Here is an 18351-nt window from a genome sequence, read left to right on the forward strand (position 1 = left end):
GCTTCTCAGCACAAGATCGGAGGTGCACCTGGTATTCTCCAAGCAGTTCGTCGGGGGCTAGGAGTGGCCTCCATTGAAGGTTGGTTGCGGCCACTCCTAGCCCCCAGACCGAAACCTCTGCTTGGAGAATAGTGGTGGAAGTGTGCCGTCCTCGGGGTTTTCGGAGTGGTACATACGTAATGCACCCCGACCAATCGAATCACGTGAATCGCATTGAAACTCAGATTCGTATCAGCCATTTCGCGACAAATTCCTTTCTAACTTGCGTTAACGACTACATCTGACAAAACAAACTCGCCAGTGAGATGGTGGAGGGTGTCAGCTTTCCAAAGATGTTTTCAGATTGACAATTTTGGCACTTTGGAAGTGATTGAAAGTGACCGCGATTTAACGTTTGGAGAAAAGTAATATTTTCTAAACGTGATTCGATTGGTCGGGGTGTAATGGCTACATGCGGTCACACGCTAGTACGTAGAAGCGCGAAAGTGGGATTTTTTTTCAATGCAATTTGCTAACTGCAGTGCCTATTGTCGTGATTGTGGTCGATATAGAATGAATGATACCATTGTATGTCCTACAGGTTGAGATACGCGACAATACGTGCCCATACATGGCACTTATCTTTTTTCGGAGTCATTGGTAGGAAATAACTCATGAATGAGACCATTTTCTATCCCAACAACTTCATGTGTTTAGGTGCAGCTTATCGGGCCTCATCCAGCCGAACTTCCTACTGAGCATCTTGCAGGCTCTGCGCCGATTCTGGCTTTTTTCTGACATCACGATGGCATAATCAGTATCAGTGCACTCGGTTTGTTGTTGCCAGCTGTCGTTCATTGATCGTAACCCACGCATCATCATGATCATCAAAAAAAATTTTTTTTTTTCACGGAACTAAGTCAGGACACATTTATGATACTTTGATATTGTCTATAAGTTACGATCAACTCTTTCTAATTTTAGAATTATTCTAATGATAGTCATATAAAACCTCCTTGGTATGAGTGAGTAATTTTAGAATCCTTGTCGTGACAGTAGACGGTAGAGGTCCTTTCTCTGAATTCTAATTGCGACTGCGCCATGCAGCACGCGGGACTTTCCAGGTGTCTCAACCAGCACCCGTCAGGACTTGTGTTTCCACGTAACCAATTTCGCGCTCGGGTTGTTTTCCACAAGACAAATGCGTCAATTGGCAGAAGGTGTGGATATAAATGACTCACGGCTCCACCTACAAGGGGATTCCCCGTATTATGTATGCAAAATGCTACCTTATCATTGGTCATAGAAATCATGTGATGCAAATCCCTCATTCTTATTGGTGAAACACACGAAGGGGAATCCCCCACCAAAAAAATCCCAGTCTGGTCAGATAAAATTCACTGCGTGGCAGTTGAGCACGTTAGTTTTTCAGCGATTTGTCACCAGAAGAGGCCACAGTCTCATTTGATCTCGTTTTTACCGCGTCTTTAGACTATCTAGAGTCGTTCTGACCGCGACTTTGTAGCAATCGAGCCGAGTTAGGGACGTTTGTACGTGAAAAACAGCAGCAGTTGTTGACCGTCTGCCATTTTCGTCTGAAATTTTAATTTCAACATGGCTACGTTGGATTGGGACGTGGAGACCGACAGTGCGCCAGGCCCCCTGGACGAAATCAGACCAGAGGCCAGGAAACTGATGAACCTCTCCGTGGATTCGGACAGATTTGATTCGGCTTATGAGTCTGTCGGTGATGTTTGTCTCTCACAGGACTTTCAGAAGTGCTCGCTCCACTCGTCCGAGGACCAAAGTTCACAGCCCGCCTTGGTGGGAAGATCGGAGGAAGTGGTGGAAAGGTTGCAGCCGACACAAAGGGAGGAAGAAACCTGCAAATCGTGCCAGGACGATACAGAAGATGACTGTATCGAACCAGACGAGGATCCCAACGAGGAACTACGGGAGAATTTGGCGAGAGAAGCCTTCTGCCAAGACCAAGACGGCGACACGTAAGTCACAGTTTTACCCACGTCACAATTTTTTTCATACTCAGTGAACTGCTTGAGGCGAGAATTGTTTGTCGGCTCGTTTGCTTCGTTTACTTTTTAACTAATCAAAACTACCGTGTTTTTGACTTGAGAAACTTTCAGAACACAAGGGCAAAAGATTTGTCACAATTTTCGCGGTCATATTTCTTGGTGCGCACTTTCTGTCCGCTCTAGGGGGTAGAGCGTTACTCAGGGACTTTCCCAGGTTATTCACCCCAACAGTCCAGAATTCTTTCTACGCACTTCAAAAGAATCACGTGCTGCCTGCGTGATCGCTTGTTGTTTTGCAAATGTTTAATGTCTTCCCTCCATATGTTTTTACAGAACGCTTCACATGGGGGTGATCCACAGCAGACCAGAGGTAGTTGACAGAATGCTGGAACTAGCGCCCTCCCCAGACCACCTGGACATCAGAAACCACTTGCAACAGGTGAGGCAACCTGGTCCGGGTCACGTGACCTCTCCGCAAACAATGGCGCCATTCAGTCTGTGACATTTAGCAGGAGTGGCTAGCTTTCCCCTCCAGAATAGTCATTTGTTTATTGCTATTTTGTAGTAAGTTCAGACATTCACCAAAAATTCAAGTTTCCTCCATAGGATTTTCATGCTTCTGCAGTTTGAAAAGAAGCTGCTAGGGTGCCAAAATTTGAAATCTGTTTTCTGAAGCCATTACATGTACATACACACAATGAATAGGAAGAATTGATTTTAGAAAAACACATAGGTACACTTGTGTGTGAATGTTGCAATGCTCTTCAGCAGCATGGTTAACCTTTGCCTTGTTCCTAGCAGACTCCACTGGCCCTGGCAACAGTGACAGACCAGTCTGAGGTGGCCAGACAACTGCTGGTGCACGGCGCCTCGCTTGACATCCCCGACAGAAATGGGCGCACACCCCTGCACCTGGCCTGCCTGAGGGGCAATGGCAGTCTGATACAGGCACTCACCACCCCAGTCAGCCCCAGAGAGGTGAAACACATGCACCTGGGACGGCTGCAGAGGATACCACAGGACCTGGAGCAGAGGGACTACGAAGGTCAGTTTTGAAGTTATGCGAAATGAGTGTAGAAATTTTGAGAAGATGGTACACTGATGATAGTTTGAAAGATTTCGTGTTGTCTTAAAAGCAGCTAGAAAATTAACCATAGCTATGTGTTTTATCTTGAGGTAAAAGAATGAGGGCTGTGTAGTTTCATCCCATTACTGTAAATTGATAGTGTAATATCTATGTAATCATTTATGAATAAGCATGATGGTATGTTGAAGCTAGTCTTATGCCCTAAAGGGAGATGTGAGAATACTTCCTCTTCAAGGAAGAAATGTTAGGTAGTGCAATGAACCTTGTAATGAGGGTATTCACCTCTGGGGATTCCCCCCTCATCACCTGATCTGGCTGAGTAGTAGACTTTGGAATGCTGACTCATGAAGGGGGAAAGCAAAGTGTTCAAAGTTACTAACTTCTCAATTTCTCTTCTATTTTTTGCTGTGTAGGTTTCACATGTCTTCACCTGGCTGCCTCTGAGAGACACTACCACATTGTCCAGTACCTGGTCCATATTGGCGCAGATGTGAATTCACCTGTAAGCACCTTTTTGCCTCCCTTGTTTGCACTGACATGATGACTAGTTGAGGAGTAATGCCTGGGATGAGTCAGACATTTGCCTAGAAGTTGATGTTATTTGAATGATTAGATCACCATGTTGGCACTAGTAGATCTGTAATGAATTTGTCTAAATTTATGTGTGTGGAAAATGGCTATATATCAACATTAGTGATTTTCTCATTAAGATTGACTCCACAAATTTGAAACAAACAGTGTTCAATGATGTTTGTACTTGTTTTTCTGGTTGCCCTGGACCAAATAAGTCCCAGGTACTTCCCCCCTATTGTGAAAGTGGAACTTGCCCAGGCCTGTTTGGACTTGCTTCTGCATTATTTGCTCAACAACTGCTGAGATTTCAAAACTGTGGGAATCCCCATGGAAGATAAAAGATTTAAAAGCTAGTGTCATTTCCCTGGGACATCCCCACTTCACCAGTAGGGGGTTAAAGTGACTTCCTCTTTTTGTGTGTATTCCCCTATGCAATGATCCACATGTTTGAACAGTGTTGTATATCCATCATCTCTTGAGTTCCTGTTCTGTCACTCACACACATACTCAGGGTGATTTCCCAAAATATCAGTTTGGGGAGCACAAAAGTCCCCAGTATATTATCTCAGTCAGTTCTGCTGGACTTTGCATCCAAAATAGTTTGATGCCCCTCCCCTCCTTGGTCCCCCTCATTTTAATTGCAGCTTATTATACTTTTGAAATATAGAAATGGAACACAACAACATGAAAAGTAAGATTTGCTTTTATTTTGACAGGATGGTAAGAGTGGCCGCACCGCCCTGCACCACGCGGTGGAGAGGAACGACATACAGATGGTGAGGGAGCTGCTGTTCGGCTGCAGGGCACAGGTGGATGCGCAGATGTACAACAGCTGCACTCCGCTACACCTGGCAGTGGGGCGGAGGCACCAGGAGATCACCTCCCTCCTCATACAGGTGTGTGGCATAAAATTTGATGAAGGTTTACCGAAAATGAACTTTTGTACAAAGTCTCAATGATAAGTCTGTCCCACATTGCAAGACCTTCTCAATTTCTCAGTTTTAACTTTTTATTCTATAACCTTTCATTGTTATTGGACATCTGTTCTTACACCATATTTTGTCCATTATGGCACAGGCTGGCGCCAACCCCAACCTGTCAAATACGGAGGAGGACACACCACAGGATCTTGCTGCAGGAGACGATGACATTGCCTCCATGTTGTACGATGACATCAGGATTGGAGGACAACCAGTCCACTTGGACATGTGAACATGTTCAGCTTCTATAGATGCTTTTTTAATCTCATGAAGTGAGAAACAGAGCTGGCTTAGGAGATGTTTCACCAGGCTAACTTGGCTCTTATAATGACAATTTTGTACAGAACAAAATTAGTTCAGATGTTTGCAAATGTTTGTGAAACATTATGATACATACTCAGCACAGGAAAGCTTTCTTAAAAGTTACAGAGAGATTGACTAAATAGCTTCAGTCCTTGAACTATGACCATGGATACATAGCTTTGTAAATAGGCAGTCAATATAAGATATGACTAAGGGAAGCTACAATTATTTGTTTACAATTCTTCATTGTAAAATTTTGATTAACATATTGTACTTTTGGGACCAAGTCAGTTGCTTTATTCTGTGCATAGATGACATTTTGTACTACACTTCGGAAGAAAAGTTAGATGTGGTGGTTGTGCTTCTGCTGAGTTATCACATACAAAAAAGCGTACTGCCAGTAGAAAAACCTGATGTATGTCCAGTTGATGGAATTGTTCATAGGTGTGCATTTTGACATAATAGCTCTAAAGAGAAGCTCGAAAGATGTCCTGTCATGTACCAATATTACATTTCAGTCTTTCTCTGATGATAAGTTTCAGTCTGTTGATGTGAAAAACAAACGACTAACTCACCTCATAATGGTGTGGACGGTTTTTGTAATGTTTCTGGTTTTCTGGGCAACTTGATTGCTTTTCTTTATACAACAATTATAACCCCACAATTTCCATGAGGACTATAACATGTAAATAGCATTCGTGGGTGAATGACTTGACCAGAGAAACACTAGACAGAATGCTTCATGGTGTATTTAATGCATACCTTGATTGTACAGTCAGTTTGTGACAAGAAATAAAAAATGTATATTGAATTCAACTCTGCCCTGGTTTTTCCATGATTTGTAACCTTTTTGAAAGTGAAAAATAAAGCTGTGTAAATTCATGTGTATTGTCGAATACCTTTTATGAGTTGGAGTCAAAGTTCAGTTTTCTACTGTGTCAATTACACAAGTTGAATTGCATGCTGGGACAGAAGACATGAAGATGGTACATGGAAAAATCCACAACAATTCAGTATATAATGATACAGTATCTATCATAATTTCCCTGCTCTATAAAGCAAATGCCTCATCTACACACAGCATCAAATAACGCCTGGACACTAGTAAGGTTAGGTCAGGTCCCCGTGATAGCTAAGCATCAGTCCGACGCCGCCTGGAACCAAAACTTCTTGCAAGGCTTCAAATCAGGCGATGATTCCCCATGCCATGAATACTGCCCAAAGCAAGGCTAAGGAGTAATGTGTACAAGGATGATATCATAGGGCATAGTTGCTGGCTTAGATATTACCTGAACAGCGTCGCAGATAACGTTAACTGTACGTTGCACTGCCGCTGATAATTCCCTGAAGTGCAAAGTTTTGTAAGGCCGGCATTAAACGTTACCTATAAACAAGTACATTATATGTCCTTGCTATAAACTAGTCATGCCTCTGACAAAGTTCGTCAGGCACCACAGGTCCTTGGCTAAGTCATACATCACACGGCTGACGGAACCTCAAAATCCCCTATGACAGGCCATGAGGCAATACCGAGAAAGTGGAAAACCCCGCGGCGTCAAAACTTGTAGCCAGGTTTTATAATGTCCTTGATATACACCTGTAGACCTTGGTCTCTGTCGAAATCAGAAAGCCTCCAATCCCGCTTATTGTCGTTTCCTATGTATCAGGATAAGATGAGTTTTGTTGATGGTTAATACGGTCTTTTTAGACTATAACAAGAAAACCGAAATGTTGGGACCGCCTTTTATAACGTTGTTACACATTGTGACATTCAGTGCATTGTTTCTTGGCCAGGGCCACGAGGCAAGTGGTCACGTGCGTCATGACACATCAGCCAATGGTAGCGCTCAGATCAGAAAGAAATTATAATATGCTAATTTCCGTGGAAACTTCGAGATTCTCATGTCCACATATTGACTACATACAGACCTTCGACCATGGCGGAAGATTTGCAAAAGAAGGTGGGTAGGGTATTATTATCTCATATAAAACGAAGCCTAAGTGTACGATCTGTTTTCCAAGCTGATGTGGTCGGGAGCCGGTAAAAATCCAACCGCCGTGCCAGTTTTTGATTTAGACTTCACTCCTGAATAGGGAAGTGGGGAGGGGGGCGGCCATGCTAGCCACGAGCTAAGCGATCTTGGAAACATGTCAAGCTTTCCTGTACTAAGCAGCCTCAACCTAAAGTATCAACTTTACTCATAGATATGTCTTAAGATTTCACCAGATCGTAAAACAGACTATGTCTCCTAGGTTTTGTAGAATAAATGATGATTTGATTGTTCTTCTCACAAGTTCAATGTCTGGTTTCACTTTCGCAGTGTGTGTACTGTGTAGTGACACTAGTGAGTAGGGCTGCTACCGAATGGCAGACGTACTTTTCACATGAAATTGATGGTTCACTGTACAAGGAAACAGCCTAAAGAGACTGAGACTCTTCCTAGACTATTAGACAGATATTTGACAGTCAAATTTAAATCATCAAAGTGACAGGTTGTATACCAGCAATAAGATAAGATAATCTGGAAAATCCATTGTAATTTGAAGTAACGTTAACGTTACATCAAGATCTCCAAAATGATAGTGATTTTGTGAACTAACACACTCCTATCCAGTGACAACTGTTGACATTGAAATTCTCTGCCAATGTACTTTGGCTCAGGTTGTGGAATCAGAACCGTTTACTATCAGACTGGAACTTTCTAGTACAGGACATGGTATGCCAAAGCCTGTGCTAGTAATTGGAGAGTTCCCAACTCCACGAAGACCATTATCAGTTAAATGATAAAAAAAGAATTATCCAATTGATGTTCTTTAGCTCATAGAGGGCTCAATCATAGGCTTTCTTGTGTCTCCTGACTTATTTTGGTCACAGTGGGGGAGTAGTTGTTAATGGTATATAACTTTAGAGAAACAGCATTTGGCTTCAGAATTATTCAAAATTTTCTAGTGCTTTACCAATCCTGAAATGACTAACACCATTAAATTCTCTTCCTTCTTGACATTCTGATGACTGTTGTTTCCTCAGGTAGCAGAGCTTAAGGACCAAGGAAATCGTGCTCTGACTTCAGGGAACACGCAGGAGGCGATAAGACTGTACGGGGAGGCTATCAAGATAGACCCCACCAACCATGTCCTGTATAGTAACCGCTCTGCAGCACTGGCCAAGGCCTCCAACTATGAGTTGGCCTTGGTGGACGCTGAAAAAACAGTGGAGTTGAAGCCAGACTGGGTAAAGGTAAGGAGAGACTGGCAATCTCATAATTGTACGTTTCTTGTGGAAAATCAGTCATGCTGAAACTAATGAAAGGCCACAAAGAATGTAGACTAAAAGAAGACTGGCCTTTTTTTCAATTTTTTAAATCTTCCCAGTACAATATTTGCAGTATTACAAAACAGGAATTGACCGTCAGTTCAAACGAGAAAGATAAGTCCCTTTTCAAATGTCTTAGATTTGTAGTATGCTTAAAGATGAATGTCATGTTTTTTAAAACTTTTGAATCTATTTCAAGTGTGCAAATGCATGCAAAAGTCCCAGTGATTTTGTTTTGCACATGAAGACGACTATAGTATTATCCTGTGTGCTGCGTTTAGTGCTCGCAAGGTGGCAGTTCCCTTGGTGACAGATGTATTTAGAGATGACTCATTCCGTAATGTGGTTACAACATCAAGTATGTCTGCAGAATATGGACTTGATTATGTATCATTTCAATTCTACTCTTAGAATAGGTGAAGAAATGATTATCATATGATCATGATAAAAATCATACCCTTTTAAGTTTGTTAGGAACATGTTTCCTATTGGGGTACTTCATGGGTTTTGAACATTGTCAAAAACACCTTTCAGTTGCCCCTTACGGTATGAACAGGGCTCGATATTTTTTGGGGGCATAGACACCAGACCTACTGTAATATTTTGGTGCACAGAAAATATTTTGGGTGCAGAACATGAAATAAAGTGGAATGTCAGCAAAACTTAGTTACAAAGTTAATGCCTCTTAAGAACTGGAATCTAAAATTCTATTGCCAACTTCTGAATTTTTAACAGTGAACACATTTATTTCCATTTTTTCTGACATTGAAATGTCAAAAATATAATAGTATCTTTATTCTAGTATACAATAGTACATGTACCTTTACATACGTAACACTACACAACAATGTAGGCGCACCTGTGCTTACACAGCCAAGACTTAGATGCACAGCTCCTATATAGGGTGCACAAAAGTGCATTATGCACCCAGTGTTTCGAGCTCTGAGGAATAGTCCTCGGTTTCCTTGTTGTATTCCTTAGTCTGACTTTTCACAGCAAAATGACAATTGTTGAGAAGAGGCTGTATAGGCAAAAAAGGCTTTCTTTATCTGTTTTCAGTATTTCTTAAGAATCCTGTTGCAACCAAAAGATTCTTGGTACCTGAGTACAATAAATTTGGAGAAATTTGTGCGGCACCAAAAGACAAGTCCATTTACCATATACTGTACCTTGCAGGGGTTCTCCCGTAAGGGCACAGCCTTGTCGTTTCTGGGCCGACACGAGGAGGCCAAGATGGCGTACGAGGAAGGCCTCAAATTGGACCCAGAAAACCAACAGTTGAAGGATGGAGTCAAGGATGCACAAGCTCACTTAACAGGTCTTCATTGTTGTTAATTTCTTTGTTTTAACTTAAGGAACATAGTGAAAGGATGTATGAAAGTAGGATGAAAAAAAAAGAAAAACATGGTCTGACATCAATGAAAGCATAATGAATTTGTTTGTATCTAATCAAAGATTTTAAGGTGATGTTGACTTGGAAACTCATGCAAAAACTTGATAGTTGGATTTTGTTTGCTGATCTTTTTTTTCACCTAGCAGAAAAAAACCTTGAACAAAAAGTCACAAACACATTTTAAAAGAATTTAAGCAGCTATAATTTGAATATTACAATACTGTAATACCTTGCCACTGCGTCCTATATATAATACAAAGAGCCACCATGATTTGAAGATAAAACCTCTGTGTCTGACAGGCCCTGCAGGCAGCCAGCCAATAGGTGGGAACCCCTTTGCTGCGCCAGGAATAATGAAGCGCATCGAGATGGACCCCAGGACCAAGGGCTTTCTGGCACAGCCGGACTACATGGAGAAACTCAAGCAGCTGCAGCAGAACCCACAGGCACTCGGGAAGTTAGTGCACAATTCATTCAAGCATGGCTATTAAGGCTCTTTGCCAAGAAAGTTATGTTTTCAGTAGCATTTTTAGCTGTGTATGTTTGTGGTTTAACAGCATAACCTGCTACATTGATCTTGTATAGATTGTTGAATCATCTGCCTGTTGTGTCACAACCTGTAGATTTTCTGTGTTTTACTTCACTGAGATACACTTTATTTAATTTCAATTCATTTGAAACATATTCTTAACTTCAAGTTCTAAAACGAATTAACATATCCAATTTTCAACTGTACAACTCCAGTCTTTGTCAAGGAAGGAGTGGGTCAACTGCTGTCTTCTGTCATGTCACCTGCCTCACACAAATTACATGTGATTCAAACAGTGGATAAAACGTGTCTTGCTTTGTACCAGTCACCTTCAGGACCCTCGCATCATGACCACCTTAAGTGTCCTTCTGGGAGTGGACCTTCAACAGGCGAGGGAGGAAGACATGGACCAGAGATCGTCTCCTCCTGCCAAGGATGAGCCAGAACCCATGGAGGAGGACGAGGAGGAAGAGCTGACAGATGCACAGAAGGAGGTGGGGCATCTTTGTGTCTCTTGATTCATCCACACACACCAGCCAAATACTAACAAAGTTGATGATTTATTTCTATGTAACATTTGAATAAGATGTTAAAAACCTTGGGCAAACAGTAACGATGAAGGCAGAAAAATTCAATAATTGGACATCAAACACAAAATACCTTTTTCTGATTAGTTCAGGGCAGCTTGGGAGAACTGAAAATCAGATGCCAAGCTGGTCAAGTGTGGCATCACACACGTTCTATGTGAAATGTTACTGGTGTTTTCTTGTTCAGGCAAAGGAGGAGAAAAAGAAGGGCAATGAGGCCTACAAGAAGAAGGACTTTGAGACAGCCATTCAGCACTACGACAAGGCTATAGAACTGGACGCAGACGACATCACCTTCCTCACCAACAAAGCCGGTCAGATGTTTTCTTTATTGCTAATCATACTTTAGAAATATGAACAAAATATGACTGATAGCAAGCTGGGTCAATATTTAGGTTCTCATTGAATAAAACTGTGTTGATTTCTTCACACTAAAATGTTGCAAAATTGAATTGTATAAGCCAATGAAAATTTAGTAATAATTATTCTATCTAACAAAGCTGACTTGTTTTTTGCAGCTGTGTACTTTGAAATGGACCGGTTAGAGGACTGCATCAAGGAGAGTGAGAAAGCCATTGAGAGGGGCCGGGAGGTCCGGTCAGACTTCAAGCTGATAGCAAAGTGGGTTTTTCTCCTTGTTCACAGACCCTGGATGTGACAGTAAAGCTGCTATGTATGTCATCATTTTGTGTGTTGAATGTCATCTGTGTATGTTATATTTAGTGTAGGTGTTGGATGTCATTAGCTTGTGTGTGAGGGCTGTTACAGAAATCACATGGGAGGAGGGCAAGGTAAGAGAAAAAAATGAAAAAAATTCATAGGGGTTTCTGTTCCCAGTAAATAAACCAGAAGTATGTAAAATATTGTTATATGGTATATCTCTGATCAATGTCAATGCTGGTTTTTCAATTACATCAGGGCGTTCTTCCGTATCGGCCAAGCGTACTTCAAACAGGAGAACTACAAAGATGCAATCACCTACTACAACAAGTCCCTAACAGAGCATCGCACACCTGAGGCCCTGAAGAAATGTCAGGAGGTGAGGCAAAGGCTGTTACTATCCACCTTGCTAAACTTGTATTAATTGTAGATATTCTTCATACACGTATTTCCTAAATTTTTTATGTTCTCATACCATTTTCTTTATTTATTTTTTGTCATTCATCTTAAGATTTAAATGTTGTATTGATATAGACAGAACAAAACATACATTATAAGCTTTGATTTTGACTTCCATTTCCATCCCAATTTAAGTTATGTATCACAATGCATCTTTCAATCATGTAGAAATGTTTGTTTCAGTGAGTGTTCTTTTGTGGACATTTACATATTATACAAATTGTATTCCTTTATCTGCTGAAAGTTTGTTCATGGTTTAGGCAGAAAATGAACAAACTGTGGACTTTTATTTGTTAAAAGTTTATTCCTATCTTTTAGGCTGAAAAGCTGAGAAAGGAACGTGAGGAAAATGCATACGTCGATCCAGAGAAGGCAGAAGAGGAGAAGGCTCTGGGCAACGATCTCTTCCAGAAAGGTGCAGAAACATCTGATGGCCAGTAGGCTTTTTACCCCATCCCTTTTAGCACTGCGGAATTTTAATGTTTTATTAAAGTTATTCCTAAGTGATGTCCTGAGATTTTTAGATAGACTGATGTTGCAAACATCTCTGAGAGATGTAGACGTGTGTCTCTTTTTCTAAAGACGTAGTCCAGTATAGATGTTCAATACATACTATTACATAGTAATGGTAAGTATGTTCTTATGACAGAGACTCTCATGTAATGAGAAAAATAGAATATATAATGTATTGATAGTGGATCTAGTGGTGTCATAGTGTTATCTTGCCACAGGGTGTGACTGTAACCTGGCTTTAGATTCTATGATTGTTGATGTTCTTTTCATCAATTTTTATGTTACAGTGTTAGAAACCATGTTTTCAGGTGTCACATGGTCATTGGCATTCCACACATTTCTGATATGTGACTTGATCCTGTGCCTAACATGAAATTGTTCCATGTCTTTGGTTGAGTTTGTCTACAACAAATCACTAAAAAGATGGGGTTGGATGTGTAGAAAAGACAGCTACACAGTCCTTGCACTACATTTCTCCCAGCTGACTAACCCAAAGCATTTCTGTAAGTGAGGTGCCAGTAGGCTACGTCAGCACACAGAAGGTTTAACAGATAAGCATTGTACCTGAATGAAAAACTACAGGGAAAAACTTGCTCACGGTCACACTTAACTTTTCTGGTTCAACAACTGACATTTGCTTGCAATTTACAGTCCTTAACCATTACTGGATAGTTGAGACTGTAACAGCATGTAACAATAAACATTGTCTTGTCACTACTGGTGTTTGTGATTTTGTGGCTGTTGCTGTTGACAGTTTTTGCCAGTCATATATAGTATCTTTTTGTTTTAATTTCTTCTTTAACAGCAAGTCCCTCTCTGTAAATTTTCTTTCAATTTTAGTGCTATATACTGAGTCATCGTTCTGGAAATTGTTACTGTTAACAGACTACACCTCACAATATACAGTGTATGTGTAGTGAAGCCCCTTTCACATATGTCATACAAGTCTACAACAGAAAATGTGTTAACCATTACTGACTTTAAGTAGTAGTTATAACATTTCTTGTATTTGAACACTACTACATAATTTTCAAATCCACTTTCCTTAAACATTCAACAACCTTGTATGTTGTAGCCCCAACAGAATTTGTATGTGAAAGAGGCTTGAGCCAAATCTGTGTACTGTAACTGAAGGTTGGTTTCCCTGTTTGGTAGGCGACTTCCCTAACGCCGTCAAGCACTACTCGGAGGCAATCAGGAGAAATCCTGGAGACGCTAAACTATACAGTAACCGGGCAGCCTGTTACACCAAACTGGCTGCTTGGGAGCTGGGCTTGAAGGTAGAGTCATCCTCTCTACAGACTTAACTTTGTTGTTGTGAGAGCTGCTGTGAGATCAAGCTTTTTTCCCTTCTCCCTTTGCTGCATGCCAGGTGACTACCCTAATGCCTTGAAGCATTACTCAGAGGCCATCAAGAGAAACCCCCAGGATCCCAAGTTGTTCAGTAACAGAGCGTTCTGCTACACAAAACTGGCGGAGTGGCAGCTTGGTATTAAGGTATCGCCGCTTCGAGTGTAACATCGCCAATGGAGATGGGCACAGCTTTTTTTTAACCCACCTTGGAACTGCTCCTGTAAAATGCACCTGTAAAATGCTCTTGTAAAATGCATCAATGTAGTTAGTTTAGCTGTAATTCCATCTTTAATTTCCTGCATGTGCCTCTAACTGTAATATCTCTGATTTGGTGGTGCAATGGAAGATGTTAACTCCTCATCTTTTTCTTAGGACTGTGATGAGTGTGTACGGTTGGATCCAAAATTCTGTAAGTAAAAATACCTTTTATTTGTAGGCTTTTGGTCCTTGCATTAGTAAGTGTGTAAAGTAGTAATTTTCACGGGGTTTGCTAGAGTAGAGTTTATGTCATTTTCAGGGTTATTGTGCCTGCGATTTGCTGCTTTGTGACAAGAACAGCTTTGTAAGATTTCTATATAATGTCTAGTAATGTCTCTGTAGTCTCCTTTACCACCATTCCCTGTATTTCTCTGTGTGCCAGTAAAGGGATACCTCAGGAAAGGGGCTATCTTACAAGCCATGAAGCAATGGGGGAGAGCACAGGATGTCTACTCTAAGGCACTAGATATTGATCCAAACCACCAGGTAGGTTTGATTTTCCCTTGTCGCATTGCTAATTTGGTCAATGAGCCTGTTGAAATCTCAACTAACTAACATGTTTTAACTTTCTATATACCTTATTGTAAGGATAACAGGAAATTGTTACCCACTAATGTTATTTCTAGTATCAGGTAACAAGAATTGTGTGGGGAGGCAATAGTCTCACTTTAGGGAAAATACCAAACCAATTTGCCAGAGGAAGTTGCACTGCTGGCCTGAAAAAAATGCTTCCCCCCGCAACCCCCTCCTACCTATCCCTGATGTCATTCTTGGTAACACGGAGTGTCCACTGGGAAAAATACGTCTTCCCATCTCTGCCCCCCAGGAGGCAAATGAAGGCTACAAGAAATGTCTCCAGACAATGAGCCAGGATCCAGAGGAGATCAAGAAACGTGCCATGGCAGATCCTGAGGTCCAAAACATCATGAGTGATCCAGCAATGAGGGTGATTCTAGATCAGATGCAGAATGAACCTGGGGCTCTAAATGAGTAAGTTAGCCCTTATCATGAGTTCACACACTATATACACTAACATAGGTAACTAAAAACTACCAAAAGTGTTAAATCATCCCCCTCTTGTCTGCCACCATGCAAGTTACCTGAATTTGTTCATATCAGCCTTTTGTCGGCGTGTGGTTCCCTCAAATTGAACCTTTCAGTATCGTTACATTGCTAAATTGGGAATTTTGCTATTATTTATCCTAAAGATATTATTTTGCTGGTGCAGCTTAGCTTCCTTGTTGGTTTGTTTGTGAACAGGATGACCAAAAATTTAGGCTTAGACAGTTATGTTTTATCATATTTGTGGCTAGGCCTTGACCAGAAGACACAACAAGTTAGAGCAAACCCTGTAGAAGCTTCCTTTCCAACAAATCTGCAATCCTTTGCTGGAAACTACTAGTAAATGCTGCTGTTTTAGACATGTTATCAATGTACTCATCACAAACATTCCTGTCATTTCACAGTCATTTGCAGAACCCAGAAATTAGGGCCAAGATTCAGAAGCTCATGGAATCAGGGCTGATCCAGATCCGTTAGCCTTTCTTCGGGCACTGCTGGGAAACATAAAGGACACACCAAGGGGCCTACAGAACTACCTGCCAGTCACAACATTCAGCTCATCACCAAGGACAGGGCAAGCTACTCATAGTCTTTACACAATCGTCAGTGGGGTGGAGCAGGCATCAGTTTACCAAACAGAAATAGAAGTAAAGTTTTCCTCAGTAACCAAGAAAGTAACCTGTGCACTGTTGATGTAATTGATGTGGACCTTAACTTGGTGTTTTATTTGCTGGAACTGGCTTAACCATTGTTGAAATTTTCAAAGACCTGTTGGGTCCATGGGGGCTCTTGTAGTCTACCAAAGGTTGAGTCCACATTTTTTTAAGAAACCCATAGAAAAAAACAGTTAAGCTACATTAAGGTAAGAGCAAGAGAATTGCCTCATAGAGCAATTGTGCAGTTAAATTCCATTGCATTATCATGATTGGATGTCTGGAAAAAAAGAGGCAGAGTTGTGCCAACCTAAATATTGTCATGAAGGTTTGTCGTTAATACTTTTCAATAAGGTGCATGAAGGACTTTTGGGACATGCATGTACTTTTAATTCTAGATTGCAGTATGAAATCTAGCCCCAGATTAAGAATATCTTTATCATGTAAAAGAGCAGGATTTGTACATTGACTTGCACCAGATGTTGATAGGTGGTGTACAATAAGATGAAGTGAGCAATGCTCCTGTGTATTCACTCATGTTGTGCAAGTGGAGAAGTGTGTGGCAGTCTCAGCTTCCTGTATAGACTACCCAAATGAGTATTTCTCAGCTGTTTCCATTACCTTTTGGGCAATGCCTCGGGCCAGGAATGTTTTATTACTCCTGCTTCACATGACAACTCTAGGAACATGCTCTCATTCCTTCCTTGCAGACTAATAGCTTCTTGATATGTGGCATGACTCAGGCCAAGAGTGTAAATATGAAGCTGTCTGTTGCCGGGTGTCTCACTGGATCACTCAACTTTCCTCTGGTATGAATATCAACACTCAATACCTCTGACCTTGGAATAACCGCCAGACTAAATGAAAGGCTTGTCTTTCTAACACAAGTAACATCCACTCCCCCTATTTTCAATGCTTCAGTCTTCTATGCTGTTAATGAGTAGCTTCAGATAAAGAAATGGTTGCCACAATGTTGATATTGGATGCCTCTTGATACACTTGCACCCGTTGGATGTTAGCACTCACATGACTATGATGTAAGCATTGTCCACCATGCTGGATGGTTAAACCTAGATTTTGTTGTGCAAATGTGAATTTGTAAGGGTGATCAAGGTGCAAACACATTATACACATGCAGACCTATAGGTCTGACCCTTCCAGGATGCAGATTCTGTACAGTGTGATGTGGCCACCATGTCCAAAATGTACCAAGTTGCTAGACAATGTTTCCTAATTTGTATGCATGAAATATTGTAGGATATTCCTTTTTTTCATTAAGTCCCTTACAAGAACTTCATAAACAGCAGTTTTTATAAGTTGATTGCAATCCCTGTCCAGAGTAATTAAGAATAGCATTGTAATAGCCATTGCTTTATTGCAGGATTGCTATATTGTAGTTCATGTACCAGTCCCTTGTGATTTGCGTGAAAAAGATATTGAAGACAATAAATATAATATGAAATTTGGACTAGAAAGATGTAGATTTTTTTGGGGGGGGGGATTGTGCCAAATAGAAATGAAAGCAGCAAATGATACACACACAAACATCAAACAGAAGATTTCACATAAGACCCCATATAAGACCCCTTCACCAGATGTGGACGTCCTGACATATAGCAGCCAACCTATGTGAACATAGAACCGCTATCAGAAAGTCTGATTGTTCAGCCCGCCTAATAATATGCGCTAAACCATAAAGACTGCTCTCTACTACTGCTGTCTGTATCAATGCCTGTATCGCCGCCAGTTTCAACTTCATCTATAATCAACCCCAACAGTCGTCAGGTAAGTTCTGTTTGTATTGATGGCATGTCACCGCCTCAAAGCACTAGCGGGTCAAAACTGATCCACTAGCGGGCCAAAACTGAACCACTAGCGGGTCAAAACTGAACCACTAGCGGGTCAAAACTGAACCACTAGCGGGTCAAAACTGAACCACTAGCGGGTCAAAACTGAACCACTAGCGGGTCAAAACTGATCCACTACTTTTTCAGCGGGTCGAAACTGAACCGGTATCGGGTCGAAACCGAACCACTAGCGGGCAGAAACTGAACCACTACTTTTTCAGCGGGTCGAAACTGAACCGGTATCGGATCAAAACTTACACACTAGCGGGTCAAAACTGAACCACTAGCGGGTCAAAACTGAACCACCGTATACTTCAGTGGGTCAAAACCGAACCACTACTTCAGCAGGTCAAAACCAAACCACTACTTCAGCAGGTCAAAACCGAACCACTACTTCAGCAGGTCAAAACCGAACCACTACTTCAGCAGGTCAAAACCGAACCACTACTTCAGCAGGTCAAAACCGAACCACTACTTCAGCAGGTCAAAACCGAACCACTACTTCAGCAGGTCAAAACCGAACCACTACTTCAGCAGGTCAAAACCGAACCACTACTTCAGCAGGTCAAAACCGAACCACTACTTCAGCAGGTCAAAACTGAACCACCTTATACTTGCTTCAGCAGGTCAAAACCGAACCACTACTTCAGCAGGTCAAAACGAACCACTACTTCAGCAGGTCAAAACTGAACCACCTTATACTTGCTTCAGCAGGTCAAAACTGAACCACTACTTCAGCAGGTCAAAACCGAACCACTACTTCAGCAGG

The 18351-nt window shown here is 41.4% G+C and overlaps 2 protein-coding genes across 4 annotated transcripts; both read left to right on the top strand.

The window, feature by feature from the left end:
- The first annotated feature begins 1349 nt into the window (after positions 1–1349).
- Positions 1350–5837, top strand: LOC136433150 (NF-kappa-B inhibitor epsilon-like). 2 transcript variants are annotated; one of them, XM_066425025.1, is made up of 6 exons: positions 1350–1982; positions 2346–2451; positions 2811–3057; positions 3513–3601; positions 4389–4568; positions 4750–5837. In XM_066425025.1, exons 1-6 carry the CDS (start codon positions 1594–1596, stop codon positions 4882–4884), a joined length of 1146 nt encoding a protein of 381 aa, XP_066281122.1. In that variant the 5' UTR covers positions 1350–1593; the 3' UTR covers positions 4885–5837. The 2 variants fall into 2 exon arrangements, with proteins under 2 accessions (XP_066281122.1, XP_066281123.1); XM_066425026.1 differs by having other exon boundaries at positions 1351–1982; positions 2814–3057.
- Positions 5838–6784: 947 nt separating this feature from the next.
- LOC136433149 (stress-induced-phosphoprotein 1-like) lies at positions 6785–17210 on the top strand. 2 transcript variants are annotated; one of them, XM_066425024.1, is made up of 14 exons: positions 6785–6916; positions 7984–8193; positions 9445–9586; positions 9962–10118; positions 10516–10684; positions 10965–11091; positions 11296–11398; positions 11696–11816; positions 12215–12311; positions 13565–13689; positions 14135–14171; positions 14403–14506; positions 14847–15010; positions 15487–17210. In XM_066425024.1, the coding sequence occupies exons 1-14, from the start codon at positions 6893–6895 to the stop codon at positions 15557–15559; spliced, it is 1653 nt and encodes a 550-aa protein (XP_066281121.1). In that variant the 5' UTR covers positions 6785–6892; the 3' UTR covers positions 15560–17210. The 2 variants fall into 2 exon arrangements, with proteins under 2 accessions (XP_066281121.1, XP_066281120.1); XM_066425023.1 differs by lacking the exon at positions 13565–13689 and adding an exon at positions 13782–13906 and having other exon boundaries at positions 6786–6916.
- The last annotated feature ends 1141 nt before the right edge of the window (positions 17211–18351 follow it).

The sequence above is a fragment of the Branchiostoma lanceolatum genome, chromosome 4 (genome assembly GCF_035083965.1).
Source record: "Branchiostoma lanceolatum isolate klBraLanc5 chromosome 4, klBraLanc5.hap2, whole genome shotgun sequence".
Classification (NCBI taxonomy): domain Eukaryota; kingdom Metazoa; phylum Chordata; class Leptocardii; order Amphioxiformes; family Branchiostomatidae; genus Branchiostoma; species Branchiostoma lanceolatum.

Excerpts from the sequence above, each read along its gene's own strand:
- LOC136433149 (XM_066425024.1), top strand. The coding sequence starts at position 6,893 with ATGGCGGAAGATTTGCAAAAGAAG. Across the intron at positions 10,119-10,515 it reads AACCCACAGGCACTCGGGAA|TCACCTTCAGGACCCTCGCA; the intron begins GTTAGTGCACAA and ends GCTTTGTACCAG. Across the intron at positions 10,685-10,964 it reads TGACAGATGCACAGAAGGAG|GCAAAGGAGGAGAAAAAGAA; the intron begins GTGGGGCATCTT and ends TTTCTTGTTCAG.
- LOC136433150 (XM_066425025.1), top strand. The coding sequence starts at position 1,594 with ATGGCTACGTTGGATTGGGACGTGGAGACCGACAGTGCGCCAGGCCCC. Across the intron at positions 1,983-2,345 it reads CAAGACCAAGACGGCGACAC|AACGCTTCACATGGGGGTGA; the intron begins GTAAGTCACAGT and ends ATGTTTTTACAG. Across the intron at positions 4,569-4,749 it reads TCACCTCCCTCCTCATACAG|GCTGGCGCCAACCCCAACCT; the intron begins GTGTGTGGCATA and ends ATTATGGCACAG.